This window comes from Rana temporaria, chromosome 7, assembly GCF_905171775.1.
Source record: "Rana temporaria chromosome 7, aRanTem1.1, whole genome shotgun sequence".
In the NCBI taxonomy this organism is placed as follows: domain Eukaryota; kingdom Metazoa; phylum Chordata; class Amphibia; order Anura; family Ranidae; genus Rana; species Rana temporaria.
In genome coordinates this window covers 95,025,106-95,047,190 of record NC_053495.1, presented here as the reverse complement: position 1 = coordinate 95,047,190, position 22,085 = coordinate 95,025,106, and the positions used below count along the sequence as shown (strand labels likewise).

General features: G+C 39.0%; 1 protein-coding gene across 9 annotated transcripts in view; it reads right to left on the bottom strand.

Moving 5' to 3' along the window:
• RBFOX2 (RNA binding fox-1 homolog 2) overlaps window positions 1-22,085 on the bottom strand; it is a 204,114-nt gene that overhangs the window by 64,703 nt on the left and 117,326 nt on the right. For 8 of the 9 annotated variants that reach the window (XM_040359679.1, XM_040359681.1, XM_040359680.1 and 5 more), the window contains 3 exons: window positions 19,164-19,304; window positions 14,794-14,847; window positions 2,266-2,358 (listed from right to left, as the gene is read on the bottom strand). In XM_040359679.1, the coding sequence (XP_040215613.1) occupies window positions 2,266-2,358; window positions 14,794-14,847; window positions 19,164-19,304 (288 nt within the window). The remainder of the gene's footprint in view (window positions 1-2,265; window positions 2,359-14,793; window positions 14,848-19,163; window positions 19,305-22,085) is intronic. The other variant, XM_040359682.1, reaches the window with a different exon arrangement.

The following is a 22,085-nucleotide window of genomic DNA, read 5'->3' as shown; positions in this document are numbered from 1 at the left end:
TTGATGTGCAAATGTTTGGGCATCATTTAAACTCGTTTTACTGGTGTTTCTTTTTTACAGGTGCCACAGTTTACCAGACTTTTGTCTTCTACCAAAAGCAGGGAAGACAATTTGATGGCTTAAAATGCAATTTCACCTTTACAGAAAATCTGCAAGGAGACCTTACATTGGACCCCCAATACCCAATCCATACCTTTTGTGTGTACAGACAAGTGATGGGAAATCTATATTGGTTAGCACCATCACAGAGATGGCACTGATCAATCAGAATCAGTCTAGCTGGTTCCATCAGGGCTGCAAGGGGAGAAGAAACCTCCTGACCGGCGTCCTGGTGCCCGACAGCGGGGGATCATGGGACACTGGTATAGCAGGACCGAGACAAGTGAAAGGTCATCTTACACATTTTGTGTAAAGGAGAACTTACACTTTAAGGTAGACCTATTAAGTACACCTGTTTTGTATCAGATCAGCCTGTATCTGATCTGTAAGTTTAGACAAAGAACAAAATAAGGAATCTTCTCCACATTACTTGTTTGATGCATTCACTGCCAGAAGCCATATACTCTTTTTAAATTGCATTTGTATAATCCCCGAAGAAACTATGCTAGATGGAGACAGGCATAATACTACATTATTGGAGAATGGTACAGGACCAATAATATTAGTGAGAAGGTGTAGACTCGTCACCTTATACAAATAGAAAGTGCTCTACAGGTTAGGAAAGTGGCAATATTGAGAGAATAAATCTATGCTGAATAGACTAGTGGAACGGCACTGCTGGAGCCAGCAAAACTTTTTAAACCTATGGCAGGACAATTTTTTGGACAATTTTGGGAGCTCTACCAGAATAGACACTCTGCTGGATGTGTTTATCTCAAAAAACACAGAGCTTTTAACAAGTGTTCATAATAAAGTAGAAAAAAGACAAATTTATTTGGAGTGGATAGATTATGGAAGCTATTGTTTTAGTAGGCACCTGAGCACGTTTGCCTATTGACGTGTGGGGATGCCAATGAGAATGAATGGCAGTCCCATGTTTCTGCAAAAGAGCAGTATTTTGGTTGCAGGAATAGATGTGATTTACATGCTGTCCCACACTTGCAACCTAGTCCATTTTCTCTAAACACACATATAGTTTAGCGACGATAGAGAATCTATTGATTTTCTCTTGCTTAATTCATGGGCTAAACAAGAGAAATCAAAGTATATGGCTAGCTTTAGAATATTTCTCAACTAGAAGCAGTCACTTAGAAATAGTAGTAGAACGATTGCAAAGAACTATGGGAAACATTATAAGACTTTGGTTTTATTAATGGTGCATTATTAAGTACTGACTGACACTGTCCAAATTTTTGCACATGGCACATTTTGTGTCTCTCCCCAGTCTTCATTTAGGCAACTAAAATATGACTATGCATTAAATTTGCAAAAATGTTTTTTACATTTGGCTTCAAAATGTTGCTATTTGGGAACTGAAAAAAAAAAAATTTGACCATCTGTTGTCCATCAAGCACATGCACTGTTGTATATATATTCATTAATATCTGGGGACACACAAACACACACGTTAGTACACTACACTACTATTTAGATCCCTGGGCAATTGGCTTATTTTGTTGAATTACAAATCATATGCGGAAATGCTTTTCTAAAGTAATTTTTTTTTTTCAAGGCATAAAAAGGAAACTTTTTAAGCAATAATGTTTTAGATCATAAAAACTACTGCTCAAAATAAGTGGGCAGGTGGTTTAAAGAGAAAGCAATGTTTTGGTCGTGTGTTTTATTGGCAATTATATGCTGATTTAAACAATCAATATAATATATTATGAGAGATTATATATATATATATATATATATATATATATATATATATATATATATATATATATATATATAATCACTTCAAATGATCCAATATGAAAGATATTGCTGTGTATGTGAATGTGAGGTAGTAAAAATGTTGTGTAAAATGTGGGAGATGTAGGCAATACAGATATAACCCAAAATATTAAGCGGACATGAGCATACACACATTGAGAACAAACGAAGCATACACAAAAGAAAAATAAAGGGTATGATACACAAGTTAAAAATACAGAAAAAAAAAAAAGTGAAGCAGAATTGTAAGCAAGCATTTTAGAAGGCAGTGATGAAAACACAGAGCCATTTAAAGAAAAAGGATAGAGATATAGAAGTGAAAGAGGAAAGAGCGGGGTGCAGCTGCTGGCATTTTGCAATCTTCCAGTTTCAGGTAAAGACATGCACCTCGATTTTTCGCCCCTCAATCACCGTGCTGTGCAATTTCTCCCGGGCCCGGTCAGCATCCGCGCTAGTTTCAAAAGTTACAAAACCAAAACCCTGCGTGCAAAGGGGAGACATACATGCAAATCATTAGAGAAGGGAAGGGGGAAGAACTAAGAGAAGGGCCAGGAAAGGTGAAAAAGGGGAGCACAAGAGAACATCAGCCGCCAGAGAGCCAGATTTGAGACTTTGGGGGGATGGGAGGGGAGAAAAATTACACAAAAAAATCATTTTTTTTATTCTTTTTTTAATTTGGCAACAGTGAAAGGTCAGAAAACACAGAGCACTAATCTGTCATTGATGCTGCTCAGACACATGCAATGTGAGGGGTAGTGACACCAATTATATCTTAAGGGAGAAAAGAAATAAAAAAAATCTAAACCTAACCAATTTTATGGTTTAAGCCAATGTTCTTTTAAAGCCACAATGCTGAATGTAAAGTCAAAGTAAATATTTTCCTTGCTTCAATATTTCCAAGTCATAACTGGATGCTGAATGGGTTCAGGTATTTAATGATGCAGTAAAACGCTAAACTGTCCTAAATTCAGATAATCTCTTTACAGTTTTGCCAGGTTTAGATTTTAAAATTGATTCCCTATAGTGTGCAAACTTCCAAAACCATAAAATCATAAATTCAATAAAATTTCCTCTATGCCAATCAAGCTTTTACCATATGCCTGCCAGGGTATGAGGCCTCCTGAAATTAACCTTCAGAATTTAGTTACTCCAAGTTTAAGAAATGCACTACTAAAGGGTGTTTTTAAGCTTGGAGCTCTGCTTTAAGAATTAACCCTGTGTTGAGAATGTAATTTGGGTTTTGCATCAAAATAAAAATGTACAGATAGGTTGTCGCAGTTGTTAGAATATCTTGAATAAAATCAAATGTAGCTTTTTAAACCCTGTTACACAAGACAGGTTGGAGAAGATGCATTCCATCTGTCAGTGTGAGCAGAGCAAGAAGTATACAAGCAAGGAAGAGCACTGGCTTCAGGCCCATTGACACAGTCATTGATGCCAATAGTTAGTTTCTCAAGACTGAGTCTATTTTTTAAAAAGGGTCAATTCTAGCAGTGTCCCATATTAATATAAATTGAATACATCAACTCCAAGCAAAATATTATATGGAAAAAAAAAATCTTAAATAGGGACAGAGGTGAACTATGAAATTAAAGCTTGCAATGCACAGATATCTAAAATCAGTGAATTCATATGGTAGCATTAAGCATACATATTTCTCTTCACAAACTGAAATACCAGTTCCCATTGTCAAACCAATTATGCTTGCATCCAGTTAAAAACTGTGGCTAAGAATCATGTGTTTTTTTTTGCTGCAAAAGAAAAAAAAAACAAAACATATGTATAAAGAATTAAAATGGGCAAGTAAATAAAAAGGAAACAGAATATGAACTATGAATATTCCCTGTCTGATAAAGTAAAAATTTACCATGAAACTGTAAATGTTAATTTATAACGGAGAAGGATTTCCGCTTCCTATGGACTGTTCAGAATACAAAATGTTATCAAAAAAAGACACAGATCAAAAAAAAAAATAACAGTTGGACAATTTTGTTTCAAAAGATATTGCAAAAAATGAAAAAAAATCTAAATGTTGTATTACATGAGATATCAAAGGGGTCTTCAAGGTCATATTTTTCAAAAACAATGAAAAGGTGAAAACACCTGTTTTAAAAAAGAAAAAAAAAAAAAAAAGGGGGAGGGCAGGATTTGCGTTTTTTTTTGTATGGGTATAACCCGCAGCACTAAAAACATACAGGGATGGCAGCTGCTATACTTTATGCATAGCTTTGAATTTAAAAATTGTAATGAGCATGTATTACATATTTTGAAGCTCATGTATTTTGGAGACTCTAGCTTATTTAAAAAAAATGCATTTAGCTCTCTGATGGCTTCTGTGGCTACCACACCTTCACCATTTTATTGGCCAAGCCGGCAGGCTTTATGAACAATAGTATATTTACATTTTCACATTGCAATATCTTTTGAAAATACAATGACAAATTCAATAGGTCTAAACAAATAGTGCTGCTCTACTATAAATGCAACTCTTTCTTGCATAACAGAAATATGAATACGCAGCACAGCTGAATGTAATAACCTTTTATAGTCAAATCAGTGCAGTTTGGGAATTAATCCAAACCAAAGTAAGAGAAGAAATGGATAGAGCTTTTCTTTAACCCTACACTGTCAAGATGTGAAAGCTACCATTGTAGCTGTAACACCTATTACCCCCATAGCTGATGTAGTGGTTTATATTTCAAAAGTTATACAGTGTTAATTATACGACATGACACAAAGCAGAAGCTAAAGGAACCAGTAGTAAGCCAGTTCATCAATTAATCACAAAATGTTATTTTCAGACAGCAAAAGGGCAACAATGATCAAAATGCTGCTTGATGAAAGCATCACAAAATATATTGTTTGTTAAAGGGTAACAATTACACAGCTGCTGCATTCATATTTTTAAACCCTCAGTTTGATGGTGAAAACTATACCTAAGGACTGTTCCATTCCATGTCTTTCCTACAGACCTTTTTCTACAAAATATAATTGCAAACAAAGAGGTTTAAAAAAATTAGGAAAAATGTCAGGTGTGTTCAGTTTATTCTTATAAATTGTAACACCAGGGAGTGAATAAAAAAATTGAAATTTCTAAACCCTGTTTGCAGGGGAAGTGATGTGGCAGACACCAGTGAGAAATATTATATTACCCATACTGCTTTCAGAGGGAAATGTAATAAAGCTTTGTCTGTGGAACATTTTGATCTATTCCACATTTTACAGTATGCTCAATTCTTGCAGAACCTGGAAAGAATCAAACTGCCACGTATTACATTTGCTTGCTTGACATAACTCCAAATAAGAAAAGGGAACAGGAGCATCAAGTTAAAATTTCTAACTGTATCCATTTTTACTCCACAGCTGGTTTTAGTTAAGTTTGTTAAAACATACATAAACCTAGTGACTGCCATTGTGGTGTATATAAAAAACAAAAAAAACATTTTCTCACATTTTCAGACAATTTGTCTTAAGAGCTCAAACTGCTAAGAGTTCTGACGAAAGGTCAAAAATTAACATGCTTAACGTGAAAAGGTATGCACACAATCATGTTTAAAAGGTTAAATTACCAATGACGTTTATGACAAATAAAATTGTAAATATACACTTTGGGTGGATATATCAGACAGACAATATATGTGGCCAGACAGAGGTTAAAAAAATAAAAACACTTGAAGAGCCGCCAATCAACTGGCTACCATAAGAGCCGGTTCACACTGGGGCGATTCAATAGAACCATTCTAATAGGAGCAACGCAAGCCGCTCCGACTTAGAAAAAGGTTCTTTTACGACTTCGGGGGCGACTTGCATTGACTTCTATACAGAAGTCATTTTGCAAGTCGCATCTGAAGTTGTCTTCAGGTCGCCTTGCCGAGTCGCCCCCAAAGTCGTGCCGCCCCAGTGTGAACCGGGTCTAAAAATGTTTAGCTCAGCATTTATTTTTTAAATACACATCCTTGCATCTACTTGTTTACAAATAATGGTTTAGGATCCTTTTTTTTTAGGGTTTGTATGTTAAAGTGTATGCCCAGCTAAAATGCTTTTTTTTTTTATTATCATACACAAATCTTTCATTCAGCCTTTGGGTTGAACAAAAAAGGATAGAAGATTTCTTCAACCATGCCATAGCCAAGATGAAACTCCTGCCGTAGCCATTACATTTTGACAGCCGGCCCCATCAGATCTCTGACTGTGTGAAGCCCTTTGACCAATTAAAAATATAGCAGAGAATCTGTCCCTCTTCCCTCATAAATGGCAAAACTAGCCATAGACTAAGAGTTATCAGGTCAGATCCGACCAAGCACAGTCTGTGTCCAACACTACTAAACAGAAAACAGAGCTTGCATATGTGATGAGCAAATGAGTCTGCCCCCTATGTACATAAAACATTGCAAATGTTTTCAAGACATTAAACACACAACTAAATGAAAACAGATCTTCACCCTCAAAACAAACTTCCCTCCTCTCCATCCCTCCGCTACACAAACATCACTTTTTTATATAAAATATTTTGGTCCATATTTGGCCGATAATGCCTGTAGCTGCAACCACTTCAATCCCGTGACATATGTATGTTAGGACGGGCTGAAGTGGTAAAAGCAGAGCTGTAGCCAAAAATAAAAGTTGTCCATTCGAGGAGGATATTTTTTTTTAGTGCCTGACTCACCCTTAATTTGGATCAATGCCCTGCAGTACTTTTGTGACACTATATGTACTCAGTCTTCCTGGTCATTAAACATCTATCCCAATAAGCGTATATTGATATATAGCGTTATAATAAAGTTATAGCGTCTACAAATTACTAGGGGATATATTTATTAACAAATGCCGTTCTGCCTGTGTCCCAAAGCAAAGCATCAACGGGTGTTGGTAGATCAGCTACCGTGTGCCTCAGACCTGAAGTGTAGGATCACGTACTAGAATATATATTTTTTTTATTACGGTCAGCAAGCGGTTAAATCAATTGATAAACAATGCCTTTGCTTTAACCCTTTCACTGCCAGGTTCGTATGACATACAGACCCATAGAACTGATAGCAGATGGCCAAGCCTACAACGGTCTTACAATCCTGCTCTGTTATAAAGTTTATGGTCACTTAAGTGACCATAAACTTCTCAGAAATGTTAAAATGTAAAAGAAAAAATAACTGACAAGCCGCTGATCAGTTATTCAGGTAAAATGCAGAGAAACTTTTTTCCCCAAATGTCCTCCTCGCTGGCACCCCATTCAGTACTCCCCTTGCAGCTCTGCAAGCCAGCATTCACAGCAGTTGCTGCCGGGAGATGACAGGGTGTCAGGATGGAGAGCGGGCGGGTTTGTAAGCATATGTTTACCAGCCCCTTACCTAGGTGAACAGTGATCATTCGGTACCAATCGCTTACTATGTTCAGCTGTCCCTTTGGCATAGTAAACAGCGTTTACTATACCGTTTATGAATGAAAGATGCCATTCAGACTGTTTCATTCATTAGTATTGCAGCTAAGCCCCTCTTCAGTCCCTTTCTTGGTCTAAAAAACAAAACAAACAAAAAAAAAAAAAAAACAGGTTTTAGACCCCTGATGTCTCTTTAAAGACACAGCCACTGCTCTCAACTCGACATCCATGTGGGTTCATGCCCCTGAACGCACTATTTGTGTTTCGGTCCATACACCTACACCCACATGGATGTTGGATCTGTCCTTGCAGGTGCTCTGTCCCATTTGAAATGAATAGGGTAAAGATGCCAAACAGTCCCACTCTCCCATTCATCATGTGCAAGCTTAGGGAATCCTACACCCAGCAGTCACCAACTTGTTAAAATCACTGCAGCTGTCACTACTCCCATCTGCCCTGCAACAGAAGGAAGGCACCCCCATCCCTAGTAAAACATTGTGCCCAGGGCAACTTTCCCCTCCGCCCACCCCTTGTCCCGTCCCTGCACAGAACACCTGTGTATCCACGTGCTGGTAAACGCAGCACTCCATGGACATATGGTTTAGCACACCCCACTGAACGAGGCCTTAGTAGGAATTTAGCAAGAATTACGGAAGTTATATTGTGTTTATGTGTGCACATAAGAATGTGTTTTTTTTTGGGTGAAAATAGTAATTTGATAAAGATGTGTGCAAAAATTGCGGGGCCTTGAAAATCAGTAGCACCTTTTTATTCTAGAGGTCATATGCTTTCAGAAAATATATGGTATTTGGGGGTCTTTAACAAATTCTAAAAGCTGTAAGGGAAAAATTAAAACCTTTTTGCAAAAAAAGCGCAATGTAAAAATTACAAATATTTTGTTATTTATTAACTACATACAGGTTAAGCTTTTATATTTAGTCTGAATTTTGTCAAATTAGCTGCGTTTTTATCTGCCAATAATGTTTTCAGTGCATTTTTTGCAAACATATTGTATTTATAAACATTTGTGCAAATATCGCGGGGTATTGTACTTCTTTCAGTACTCGCAATGCATCCCAATAACAAGGAAATTTGTCCAAATTTTGTCGCGCGTATTTATGCTTATTTGCGTGTTTGCATACAGCGTCGTCCGACGTTTTTTATTTTAGCCAATAGGAAAAATTATCATCTTTTCATCACTTGTTGCTATGTTGGTAGATTTTTTTTATCTTCTGCCTAGGTGAAATGTTCTATTGATTAAAGCGACAAAATGCCCGTAGCAAACGCTCGTTGACGCGCTAGTCGCTTGAATCGAGCGTTTCCATTACTTTCTATGGGACATGGAAACACCCAAACCACCCGATACGCGCGTCAAAAAAGGGTCCAGAACTTGTTTGAGCTTCAGGCGTTCGGCGTCAGGCTTTTTGGAGTGGAGTGTGAACCATCTCCATAGGGAATAATGTTTTTTTCCCCCTCTAGCGTTTTTGAGTTTTGCGCTTCAGGTGACAAAACGCTCAGGTGTGAATGCAGCCTTATAGTTAAAGCCTAGTCAGCTTCACAGAGACTAGCCATTTTAGGAGGAAACAGACAGTCATGTGACAGCTGATTTGGGCAAGTAAAAAAAGCATAGTATGCAGATTAAGGGCTGGTTCACACCACAAAACCGCATTCCAGACCCATTTCTGCATGCATGGTTTTAACAATTTCCGGATGCATTCGATGCTTTCTTTTTCCACTGTACTTGGGTCATGCGTTTGAGATGCATTCCAGTGTGTTTTTGATGCTTACCACGTCCCAGTACAGACCAGAAATAATGCAGCATGTTCAAAAAAATTCTGAATAGCCCTGCAACTGACTGCACTGGTGTGAACTATGCCATTGGAAACAAATAACTTACTTTCCATGCGTTTTTGATGCAGAGAAAAAAAATAATGCACTGGACTGCATGTGGTGTGAACTAGCCCTAAGAGCATTTCCTTATGGCTTTCTTGATCTGAATGCTTGTTCTAGGTCATTGACTTATAATACCAAAGACTACAGCATACTGGTAACTGGCACTGTCAGAACGAGGTCAGAAACGGCTGCCTCTGTTTACTTGAATATTTTGTGTTTTTGCTCCTGATCTAGAATGAAGATGCATTGAAGGATGTGCACCCGAGCACCCACAGATGCCTTTGCATCCTAAAAATTTACCCTCTTTTTAACCACTAGCTCTTTTAGTATAGATTAGTCACAGCCATGTTCTAGCCAAGAAATAACAGATCATACGTTCCTTAATAGGAATTTTCCATAGTTTCAGAATGACAACATCAAAACCTCAACAAGTTTTGTCTAACTTATTACCAAAGATGCTGTACCTTCTCTACACCGACTTTCAAATTTTATACAATCTGTGAAAAAAATTGTACACCTACAATTTTTCACTTTGGGCCTCATGCCCACTGGAATTGTTTTGCTCCTCTGCATGTTAGTCTGTAATTCCAGGCACACATAGGCTTTTAGCAGTGTTTAGTGGCAGGGGTTTTTAGAAGCGGGGGGAGGGAACAAAAAAAAGAGAAAAGAAAAACCCACTGCCAGTGCATCTAAACGCAGCAGCATGTTGACAGAAAAAAAAAAAAAAATCTCAAATTTTCAGTTGTCACCTGAAATGACTAGTGAGGCCTCATATGCACATGGGTGGTTTGAGGCGCCTGGCTTGCGACTTTTTCTTCACCTAGGAGAGACAATAGCCCATGGTCAACTATAGTGATGAATGACTGTATACACCATGCTTGCGCACTCTTGCACAAGCATAAATCTCAATGCGCCAGAGCCGCCAAGATTTTCACCTCTGCACACAAGTTGACGCAAGCAGTGTACAGCCATTCATTACTATGGGCAGCTGTGCATTGCAGCCATCTCTCCCGGGTGCAGAAATATGCCTGCAGTTTACTCAAGAGGCCTCAAACTTCCACTAGGAACACTTGTTCCAGTGACAATTGACCAAGAAGAGATCTCACTTTGGAGAGATTTCCTCTCACTTCCTGTTGCACCTCTAGAAGACAAAGTGACTACCAAAATATGGATTTGAGTTTTGGAAATCCTTGCATTCTGATTTTATGCGATGGTCTGACAGGGGAAGACAGATCTTGTGTTTCTAAGCAGGAACATGGATCTCTGTCTTCGCACAGTTAAAGCATCCCCACAGAGTTAAAAAGCACTCCCAAGGGACACATTTAAACCTTTGATTGCCGCTGTTAACCCCTTCCCTGCCAGTGCCATTAGTACAGTGACAGTGCATATTTCACTATAAGTTGCTAATCACTGCCATTACTAGTAAAAAAAAAAAAAAAAAAAAATATTCCATTAAAATATCCAATAGTTTGTAGATGCTATAACTTGTGCAAACCAAACAATATATGCTTATTGGGATATTAATTTTTTTACCAAAAATATGTAGCGGAATACATATTGGCCTAAACTGATGAAGAAATTCGATTTTTTACATTTATTGGTTGTGCTTTACAGCAGAATGCAACACGCCTGGGTGCATTAACCACTTCAATACCCACCCATTGTGAAATGACGTCCTGGGTTTGAGTGGGGATATCTGAATGATGCCTGCAGCCACAGGCATCATTCAGATATCCATCTCTTCAGCCGGCGATTCTGTGCACCATAAGAACGATCATAGCGGCGGTTTCGCCGCTTGAACGTTCTTATATGCGGCGGGAGGGGGCCCAGCGCGATGTTATGACGTCACGCCTGGGTTCTGGAATGTAAACACAGCCGCAATCGCGGCTGAAAGCATTAGATCTGTGAAAAAAAAATTCACAATCTAATGCTTTCCAGCCTGGAGGAGAGATGTGGGGTCTTATTGACCCCGCATCTCTCCATAAAGAGTACCTGTCACGAACCATTCCTATTACAAGGGATGTTTACATTCCTTGTAATAGGAATAAAAGTGATCAAAAAAAAAAAATGTAAAAAAAAAAGTGTAAAAATAAAAGAAATTGAGTAAAATAAATAAAAAAAATTATAAAAAAAAAAAAATTTAAACGCCCCTGTCCCCGGTAGCTCGCGCTCAGAAGCGAACACATACGTAAGTCCCGGCCACATATGTAAACGCCGTTCAAACCACACATGTGAGGTATCGCCGCGTGCGTTAGAGCGCCAGAAACAATTCTAGCACTAGACCTCCTCTGTAACTCTAAAATTGTAACTTGTAAAAAAAAAAATAAGCGACGCCTATGGAGATTTTTAAGTACCGACGTTTGGCGACATTCCATGAGTGTGCGCAATTTTAAAGCGTGACATGTTGGGTATTTATTTACTCGGCGTAACTTAATCTTTCACATTATACAAAAAAATTGGGCTAACTTTACGGTTTTGTTATTTTTTAATTCACAAAACCGTTTTCCCCAAAAAAAAGGCGTTTGAAAAATTATTGCGCAAATACGGTGCGAGATAAAAAGTTGCAATGGCCGGCATTTTATTCCCTAGGGTGTCTGCTAAAAAAACATATATAATGTTTGGGGGTTCTGAGTAATTTTCTAACAAAAAAATTATGATTTATGCATGTAGGAGAGAAGTGCCAAAATAGGCCCGGTATTGAAGTGGTTAAGGGAACAGCACCTAGCCAACTGAGCATCTGCTCGAGACACAGGGAAATCCTGCTCTCCGTACACCCAGCTACGCTTTCGCCAGTGTCGAACCTACCCAAGAGGGGACATCTACCTCCCTTATTACACGCCAACTGCATCTTTGGAGTAGATAAATGGATTGGTTCTCTAGATTATCTCTTGTAGGGTGTAAATCCCTTTTAGAGGATTTAGAACTTTCCACTGACCAACGTGATATTCCAAACCTCCCATAAATCTGGGTCCCCCCTTTTGATCGTTCCCACTGGATCGACGTCCATTGCTCACAGGTTGGAATATAAACCATTGTCTTTTTTGACTTAAGGACAGACAGACATCGCTAGAGGACTTTCTCCTCCGACGCTTTGCCTGCCCGCATCCTCTTGGTAGTATATAATTTTCTAGTGTCCTTTTTACATCTGGATTTTTCTGATTATACAGGCCACAGGGCAACAGAACTAAATCTGAAGCTGAATTAAAACCTTTGTGCCTGTTCCCCGCTTATCCTTAGCAGTAGGACCCCAGAAGACTACCTTCAAACTACCAAGCGGTACGTACATGAGACCTTTGGTGCCAATAGCCCAAAGTATAAATTAATAAACATACATCGAAACACCGGCACTGGCTGCACCCATACACCCCCGAGAAGCAGATGTGATGTAAATCGCCTGTACTCAGAGCCAGTTCCGGAAGAAAAGCATCACAGGGTCTTCAGGACAAGGCATTTTGAGGCAGCATCCTCTTGATCAAGCCCTAGGATGAAGACTAGGAAATGTTTTTAGTCTTGTTCCTGTCATTTGAGGATAATTTTAGCATCTGAACTCCTAGAAGATCCCCCATATATCTGTACTTGATAAGTGTGTCAATTGGAGAGTAACAACTTTATGTATATTAGACCTTTAGAGCGTCCACACTTTTGTGTTTCTACACTATATATATATATATATATATATATATATATATATATATATATATATATATATATATATCCCAGGACTTTGTGTGCTTTTACCCAGGTTGTCACTTCAACAATTAATAAAAACTCAGCTGATGCCCACAGCAGCACAAGTACTGGATGTTTGTCCCCCTTTTTCCTAGACAAAGCTAACAGATGCTTAGACATTGCGAGTGCGACTGGTTGTTATACCTAGGTATAGGCAGCTTTAAAATTAGAACTAGCAGCAAAAGTACCCATATTAGATTTATTGGAATGTCACAACATATACAGTTAAGGATGTTACAGTGACCAGGCACTGGCCTCAGACTGGAGGAACCAAGCAACATGTGACCCAAAGTCCATGTATGTTAAAGTCACGAAAAAAGTGGCAGGGCACATAAAAAGGGTATTAAAAATAAGTCCCATTTTAAACACAAATGGTGCTTACCAGTGGCCAAACCTATATATAGTGTATTTCCGCCATTTCAGTCAAATTTGAAAAATTCCCACTATGTTTTTCCCATTCACATAGCATACCCAAACAATTAAAAAAATCCTACCTTTCTATTTTTTCTTTGGAATGGTTGATCCATAGGACTCGTAGCAACTTCTTTCAATGTGCAATCAGGAGACATTATTATTTTTAAAACATACAATGTACCACCCAAGATCTTTAACCTATTGTTAGGACAGACCGTGTGCACATCCTGTTCACAATAATGAAGATCTTCCAGCACAGTATAGACTTATAGTTAAAGGGGTTGTAAAAGAAACATTTTTTTTTCATAATAAGCATCCTTTACCTGCAGACATTCCTCTTTTCACTTCCTCATTGTTCGTTTTTGCTCAGAAGTTGCTCTATTTCTCCTCTGTTCTGTTCACTTCCTGCTTGTCTGATTTTACTGACCACCGTGAAGGGAGACTTTACTGCGGTGGTCAGTAACGTGCTCGCCCCCTCCTGGGAACTACATCTGTGTGGCAGGACGCTCTCTACGTGTTAGAGACTTCAAGGAGGTGTGAATTACTGGGCCTGCCGCAGTTCATACTGGGAAATTTAGTTCTTACATGAACAAATGATGCAAACCAGGAAGTGAATGAGAGAACAGAAACTAGAATGCCGGAGGTGATATAGATGAAGGAATTTAATAGGTATTTACTCTTTTTTTTTTTTTTTTTTTTTTACAGAATCATTACACTATTCTGTTTGTGTACCTTGCAGACATTAATTTTAGGCAAAAAAAAAAATTCCTTTACAACTCCTTTAATTATGGTAAACATAACTCTGTGACCCACACCTTAACATTTCATAGATGTGATTCTTTAAGGTTTTTTAGCGATGGGACCACAGCCAACATGGATTACCATTTTTAGGTTTCTAAGGATTTCTGGTCAGTCTCAAATGTCTGCCAGTGACAGTCAACTATGCTTCATTAACATACAATGCAGAGTGGTTTCTAAAATTAAAAATGTTATGTTATGACAGAGTTATCAGCTGATATGAACTGCCAGCATGACTTCACAACCCCCCTCCTAAACATTACAAAGCAGAGAGTAAGAATTTTTAAGCATGTAAAAAAAAAAATAAATAAATAAAAAAAACACAACTTTAGATAACCAATGCTTTATTTATTATTTAAGTTAAATGGAACATAAAATATAAATTAGGTGTTATCCCAACATGTCTGAAAATGTGGAAATACACTTATCTAATTTGACAATTTACTAGTTTTGACCCCTCAGAACACTTAGCATTTTGAGCTTTTGAGAGAGAGCTACAATGTAAATATATGAAACTGCATCTTCTAGACAAAGGTTAAGTAAAAAAAATCTTACGATTCAGTGGTCAATCTAGACAAAGCATTTTACCAATTCAACCATAGAAATAAGGCTGGGACTATGCCCTTATGACCAAACAACGTGAGATATCTGAATTTTGTGGTTCAGTTAAAAATTAGAGATCGGTAAAAAAACAAAATTCGGCCTACCTTGGATCCTCTTTCATTAAATATGATTTCTACGTCGAGAATTTTGCCAAATTGCTAAAACAGAAAAATGTGATTAATGAACTGATTAAAATAACTGCAAACGGCTAGAGATAATAAGGTTTGATTTTTCCCTAAGTGCAATTTTATTTTATTTTTTTAAACAGCAACTACAAAATAACTTATGCACAGAGAAGCAAAGCAACAGCCAAAGGATTGGCTGATTTTAGCGTGGCTACTAAACAGAAATGTGAAAAACAATCAGATATGTACTGATCCTGATAAGCTGAATGACAACTTCTGTAACAAGCTACAGAACATACTTAAAAAAATAAAAAATACAGAAAGAAAATAATGTGTTCCATGACACCCAATGTACCAATAACCTGAATTCTTAGGTAAATGTACATGTGATATCTTTGTGATGCTGAAAATCCATGTTACAATCTGCGCCTTTAAATTTAAAATGCCTATGTAGTATGATTGCATACCAGATCATCTGTTGGTAAATCTAAAAGATTATACCAAGATTTGTAACATGTGGCCAACTTTAACTGCATGCCTACTGGGGCAATTTACATTTTTCAAATACAGGTTAAAAGATGCAATTTGGCACGCAAATTACTTACAAACCTAATTTTCCTAAAGCGGAGGTTCCCCGGAAAAAAATATATATTAAAAGCCAGCAGCTACAAACACTGCAGCTGCTGACTTAATAAATGGACACTTACCTGTCCAGGGTGCCCGTGATGTTGGCACCAGAAGACGAGCAATTGCTCGTCTCTCGGCTGCCCCCGCCGCCATCCTTGGAGAGGGATTCAGGAAGTGAGCCTTGCGGCTTCAATGCCCGATTCCCTACTGTGCATGTGCGAGTAGCGCGGTGCGTTCCCAGTGGTCCCCGCTGTCGATTGGGACCATTGTGTTTCCCAGAAGGCAGCGGGGGGTGGGAAGTGGAGTGACTCCCGTGGGAGTCTTTCCCCAGAAGTGGGTGCAAATACCTGTATTATACAGGTATCTGCACCCCCCTGAAAGGTGCCAAATGTGACACCGGAGGGGGGGGGAGGGTTTCCGAAAAGCGGAAGTTCAATTTTTGGGTGGAACTCCGCTTTAAAGCAGAGGCCCTGGAGAATAAATTAGTAGGAAAATGGTGCACTTAAATGAATGTTAGTGCACACAAAACACAATAGCCAATTTTTGGTCATATATTAAAAGATGTTGCATAATTTGATATCAAACATGTTGAGATTTAAAATTGTGCACGCCTGTGAAGTGGTGACAAACTACAGTATGTAAAATTGCCCATAAGTGACTCTCTTAAAGCCTTTACAGGTTATTAGTTTAGGAATCCTTGAATTACTCTGCTCACTCCAAAGTATGCGACGATACCTCACATGTGGGGTTTTAATCACTTTCTACATATGCATACAGGACCTACGTGCGCGTTTGCATTTGCGTGTATGTGCAGGGGGACATTTTTTATTTTATAAATAGGTTCATTTAAGCTAGTGCATTGTTGGTTCACTAACATTTTCCTTTGATTTGCCTTCTAAATGTTTTTTTTCTTTGTTTTCTTTGTCTGAATTTCTCACTTCCTGTTCCTCCTCAGTAAGCTGTTCTGGCTGACTAACCCCCATGGATGATGGGGGCAAGCTTACTGAGGAAAAACAGGAAGTGAGAAATTCAGACAAAGAAAAAAAAAAACATTTAGAAGGGAAATCGAAGGAAAGGGTAAGAACCAACAATGCACTAGCTTAAAGGGAACCTATTTAGAAAATAAAAAACAAACCGTCACAGCCCCTTTAAACTTTATTGCTTTTATAAAAGGAATGAACAAGCCCCCTTGTGATAGATTTGGGTAGTGAGTGTTACTATTAACTACTTACTGACCTGCGCAAACCAATCAATAAACGCTTGTGTTTTTTTTTTACGAAAAATATGTAGAAGAATACGTATTTGCCTAAACTGAGGGAAAAAAAATGTTTTTTTATATATTTTTGGGGGATATTTATTAGAGCAAAAAGTAAAAAATATTTTTTTTCAAAATTGTTGCTCTATTTTTGTTTATAGCGCAAAAAATAAAAACCGCAGAGGTGATCAAATACCACCAAAAGAAAGCTTTATTTGTGGGGGGAAAAGAACGCCAATTTTGTTTGGGAGCCAGTGTCTTTCCTGGTTGTAAAATCCAGGAAATTACAACTTTGGAAACCAAAAGCTTCCAGGATCATTCTTCAGAGTGGATAGGAAACGGATGTTACTCAGTCTCCAATGTGGGCTGTCTCAGCACTTTGCTATCTGGTGGAATGGGAGATCAATCGAGGGTGGCAGTAGGAGGGGGTTTCCTGCTGGTAAAAGTGATCGTGTGGCTTTACAGTCACGTGGTCACTTTCACAAGAAAGCCGTTTACTGGCTGTAAAAAAATAATAAATAAAAATAAAATACCAGGATTATAGCAGCAGTTATGATCCTGGTATAACTACTTGCAGTCCAGGAAGTTTATATATGTACACTGGGCAGCAAGGGGTTAATTTCAGGTTTACTTTCACTGTATGTCCGCCATTATTTCCATTATAGAACATTCTGGCCGATGGAGTAACCGGCAGCAAGGGGGAAGCGTCTCATACTGTTGCTGCTCACTGTATGTAATGCTATTACAGTCTATTAGGGCCAGTTCACCCCATAGGTACGCCGTCTGGGTGCTTTTCTGCATTCATGTTTTTAGTGCGTTCCAGCACAATCCCCCCCCCCCCCCACTTCTTCACTTTAAGAACATGTATTTCTTAGTGCATTTTTGCTGTGGTTCGGTGCATTTGTGGTGCATTTAGTGTGTTCCAAGACAGTTCCGTGCAGAAGAAAATGCAATATGTTCTACATTTTTACTGGAACTGAAACTGGCTGCACGGGTGTGAACTATGCCATCGAAAACAGTTTAACCCACTATCCATGCATTTTTGATGCAGACAAAAAAAGTACTGGACTGTGTGTGGGGTGAATTGTCCCTTAGAGTGGCCAGGCCATCCAGGAATATAAATAATTTGTATACGGTAAGTTAGCGGTCTTAAACCAAGTGAAAGTAAACCTGGAATTTTTTTTACAGACAAGAAATATAAAGTGGGAAAATTTCAAATAAAAATTCTTCACAATATAGTGTCCACAGCACTTCAGGCAGATGAGGGGACTTCAGTTATTTTAGCTTTTTAAGATCAGAGCATCTGTGGTGAGAAATGTGCATGTAAAAACAGCCACACATTACAATTATACTGTACAATCTAGGTTCAGCGCAAAACACGTTGAAGTCTAAAGAGACTGTAAAGTAATTGATCATTATTCTAAAAAAGATGGCCAATAAAATATCCAAGATAAATATGAATTTTATACAATTTTTTTTATTAAAATAAATTTACAAAAATCCATTACACTTTCTTAGTGTATTTTGTTTACAATGTGAATGCTTTCTAATACTCAAAATTCAAAGTAGTTCTAAAGTCGAAATTTAACCTTAATTTCCTCTTTGCAATAATATAAAAAAAAATACCCTACCAACTGCCGTTCAAGTATCGCTCCCCTAACTTTCTGATTTCACATGAGAAACTGAGGGCAGAGGATCTATAGGCTCCTGCTCCTGAGTCTAACTCTGTGGGGGCATGGCTCCCCACCTCTGTGTGCCTATGGACACACACAGCTCAACACAACTCAATGGAAGCCTGCATGCACAGGTGCCTCTTTGGCTTGCTACTGGGAGTTACCCAAATGGGAGGAGGAGCACAGAGAACTAACAAGGAATGTTGAGGGAAGCAATGTTTCTGTGCAATATAACATTTTGAATTTAATATGTCTTTAAATGGATTATGTTTACCAATACAAACCAGGATTTCAAGAAAAAAAAAAAAAACACTAGACACTGGAATACTCAACATATTGCTTTGTTTTTAATTCATCCCTAAGGCAGGCCATACACAGGTCAACCCACAGGTTGCAGGAAAAATTCACATGATTCCCCCACCAACACAGGTAGTGTTGACATGGGAATCAGCAATTGTCTTCACATCCCCACTGGGAAAAGATGGTGATTATTGCCATTGACTGAAGAAGCTACTAGCGATAATTGAGAGAATCCGGCAGACTTATTGTACTAAAGTTTACTGATTGATCAACTTGGTACATTCAGCCTGCCTATTAACGGTTCGAATCTCGGCCGGGTGAGCAGGAACTTTGAACAGTCTATGGCCAGCCAAAGGCCCCATTCACACTTGTGAATGGAGCCATTAGTGATTAAATAAGTGAGACACAGCTTTTTATAAAAGGGTTCTGTAAAGACTAGCGCAGAAAAACAATGTTACAGTTGTGCAGACACAAACATAACTAAACTGACTCACCCCGAACATCTGACGGAGATCAGGGTCTCTGAAGCGAAATGGTATATTGGAAACATGAAGCCTTTTAGGGGTTGCTTTGGTTTCCGTGCTTTCAGTGCTCTGGGTTTGTGGCTGTTGCCCTTCTGTCTGAGATCCATCTGTCTGTATGTAGAAAAATCAAAACAAACGGTTATGGCATTTAAGAGAAGACCGTAAGAATTTCATCGGTTTCCAGAATTTAGTTGACCTATGCACCTAAACGTTAAGACCTTATTCACACCTAAGCATTCTGGATCGCAGGCAGAATCGCTGCAAAAGGCAGACACTTTTTTTTGTATGCCATTATTTCTTAATGGCATCCAAATGCAGGGTGAGTTTGTCGCAATTGTCGAACAAATGGCACTGCAAAAATCGCGAACTGTCCGGGCTCTGTACCAAGATTTGAGCTTCTTTTGGAGCAGAGGGAAGCCCATTCAAATGAATGGTGCCGCTTCAAAAACGCTAAAAAAAAAAAACACCAAGAGCAGCTGCAGACTTTTATAAATGTGGATCTGAGACATTATTAATCTGCATTAATACATTTCAATTTATCAATAATATATAACAGTGTTATTTAAAAAATGCTTTTACCACTAAAAACAGTAATAAAACCAAACTCCAGTTAAAATTACATTTTTTTTACGTTTTAGATAGACCAAGACCAAGTCAAAATGTGTTTTAATTTCTGCCTATGAATCCACTGGGTTGATTTTCTTTCACTTCCTTACCCTGTGAGCCAAGGACAAACAAAAAGGAGGGAGGTAGCAGCTGTCCTCAGAACAGGAAAATGCAGAGATATACAAAATGCTACTGCTGATTTGTAAAGATTGGTTGCAAGACGTTTCTTGAAGTTGGTGATCAGGTTTGCACACATATCAGGAGGGATTTTGGTCCACTCCTACAGATCTTCTCTAAATCCTTAAGGTTTCTTGGCTGTCACTTGGCAACTTGGAAGTTTCAGCTGCCTCCATACATTTTCTATAGGATTAAGGTCTGGAGACTGGCTAGGCCACTCCATGACCTCAACGTGCTTCTTGAGCCACTCCTTTGTTGCCTTGATGGTATGTTTTGGGTCATCGTCATGCTGAAAGACCCATCTTCAGTGTTCTGGCTGAGGGAAGGTTCTCATCCAAGATTTTACAATATATGGCCACAGCCATTGGCCCCTCAATGCAGCAAAGTCGGTCCGTAACAAACCTCAAGAATTTAAAGATCTGTAAAGAGTGGACCAAAGGGCCTCATGAAGGGCCAGATCCTCAAAAGAGATACGGCGGAGTAACTGCTGTTACTCCGTCGTATCCCTGGTCCTAACTATGGAACTGATCCACAGACTCAGTTTCCCATAGTTAGGACGAAGATCCGACATGTGTAATTGAATTACACGGTCGGATCTTAAGGATGCAATTCTAGGCCGGCCGCTAGGTGGCGAGGCCATTCCGGCCGGCGTAGAATATGCAAATGACCAGTTACGGCGATCCACGAACGTTCCGACGGGCCCGTCGCTCGAAATCTACGTCGTTTACGTCGAGTTCCGCCGCGTAAAACTAGGGCTAAGCCCTAGTTGTCTTAAGCCATGTTAAGTATGGCCGTCGTTCCCGCGTCGAATTTTAAATTCTACGTCGTTTGCGTAAGACGTCCGTGAATGGCGCTGGACGCCATTTACGTTAACGTCTAAGCAAATGACGTCGGAGCGACGTCAGTTAGCGCAATGCACGTCGGGTAATTTACCCGACGGAGCATGCGCAGTACGTCCGGCGCGGGAGCGCGCCTAATTTAAATGGGACTCGCCCATTTGAATAGGAACGCCTTGCGCCGGACGGATTTAAGTTACAGCGCCGCAAAATTCCAGGTAAGTGCTTTGTGGATCGGCACCTAACTTGGGAATTTTGCGGCGGAGTAACTTAAATCCGAAAAGTTACGTTGCGCCGCGGCTTTGTGGATAACCCCCGAGATGTGTGAAAACCTGTGTGCAAACCTGGACATCAACTACAAGAAACTTCTTACCTCTGTGCTTGCCAACAAGGGTTTCTCCACCAAGTACCAAGTCATGTTTTGCTTGGGGATCAAATACTTATTTTGCTCACAAAACTGCAACTTAATTTATATTTGTTTTATGTATTTTTTTGTGAATTTTTGGTTGATATTGATATTCTATCATTTAAAATACATCTATGATAAAAATTATACACCCTTAATTTCTTTGTAAGAGTGCAAAGTTAGGTCAAATAATTATTTTTCCCACTGTATGTGTACACACTATTTTACCAAAAGTATTGTGACGCCTGCCTTTACACATAAATGATCTTAAATAGCGTCTTAGTCTGTATGGTTCAATATTGCGTTGGCCCACCCTGTGCAGCTGTAGCAGCATCAACTCTTCTGGGAAGGCTGTCCACAAGGTTTAGGAATGTGTCTATGGGAAGGTTGGCCCCATTCTTCCAGAAGCACATTTGTGAGATTAGGCACAGATGTGGACGAGAATGCCTGGCTCGCAGTCTCCACTCCAATTCATCCCAAAGGTGTTCTTATTGGGTTGAGGTCAGGACTCTGCCGGCCAGTCAAGATCTTCCATTTCAAACTCACTCATCCATGTTTCTATGGACCTGGTTTGTGCACTGATGCACAGTCATGTTGGAACAGAAAGGGACCATCCCGAAACTGTTCCAACAAAGTTGGAGCATGAAATTGCCCAAAATGTCTTGGTATGTCGACACCTTAAGAGTTCTGTTCCCTGGAACTAATGGGCCAAGGCCAAGCTCAACCCCTGAGAAAATAACCCCACACCATAATTCCCCCTCCATTAAATTACATGGATGAGCGCCTTAGAGGAGGAACTTGACAAAAAACATATTTGGGATGAATGGAGACTTGTGAGCCAGGTTCTCTCTCCAAGATCAGTACCTG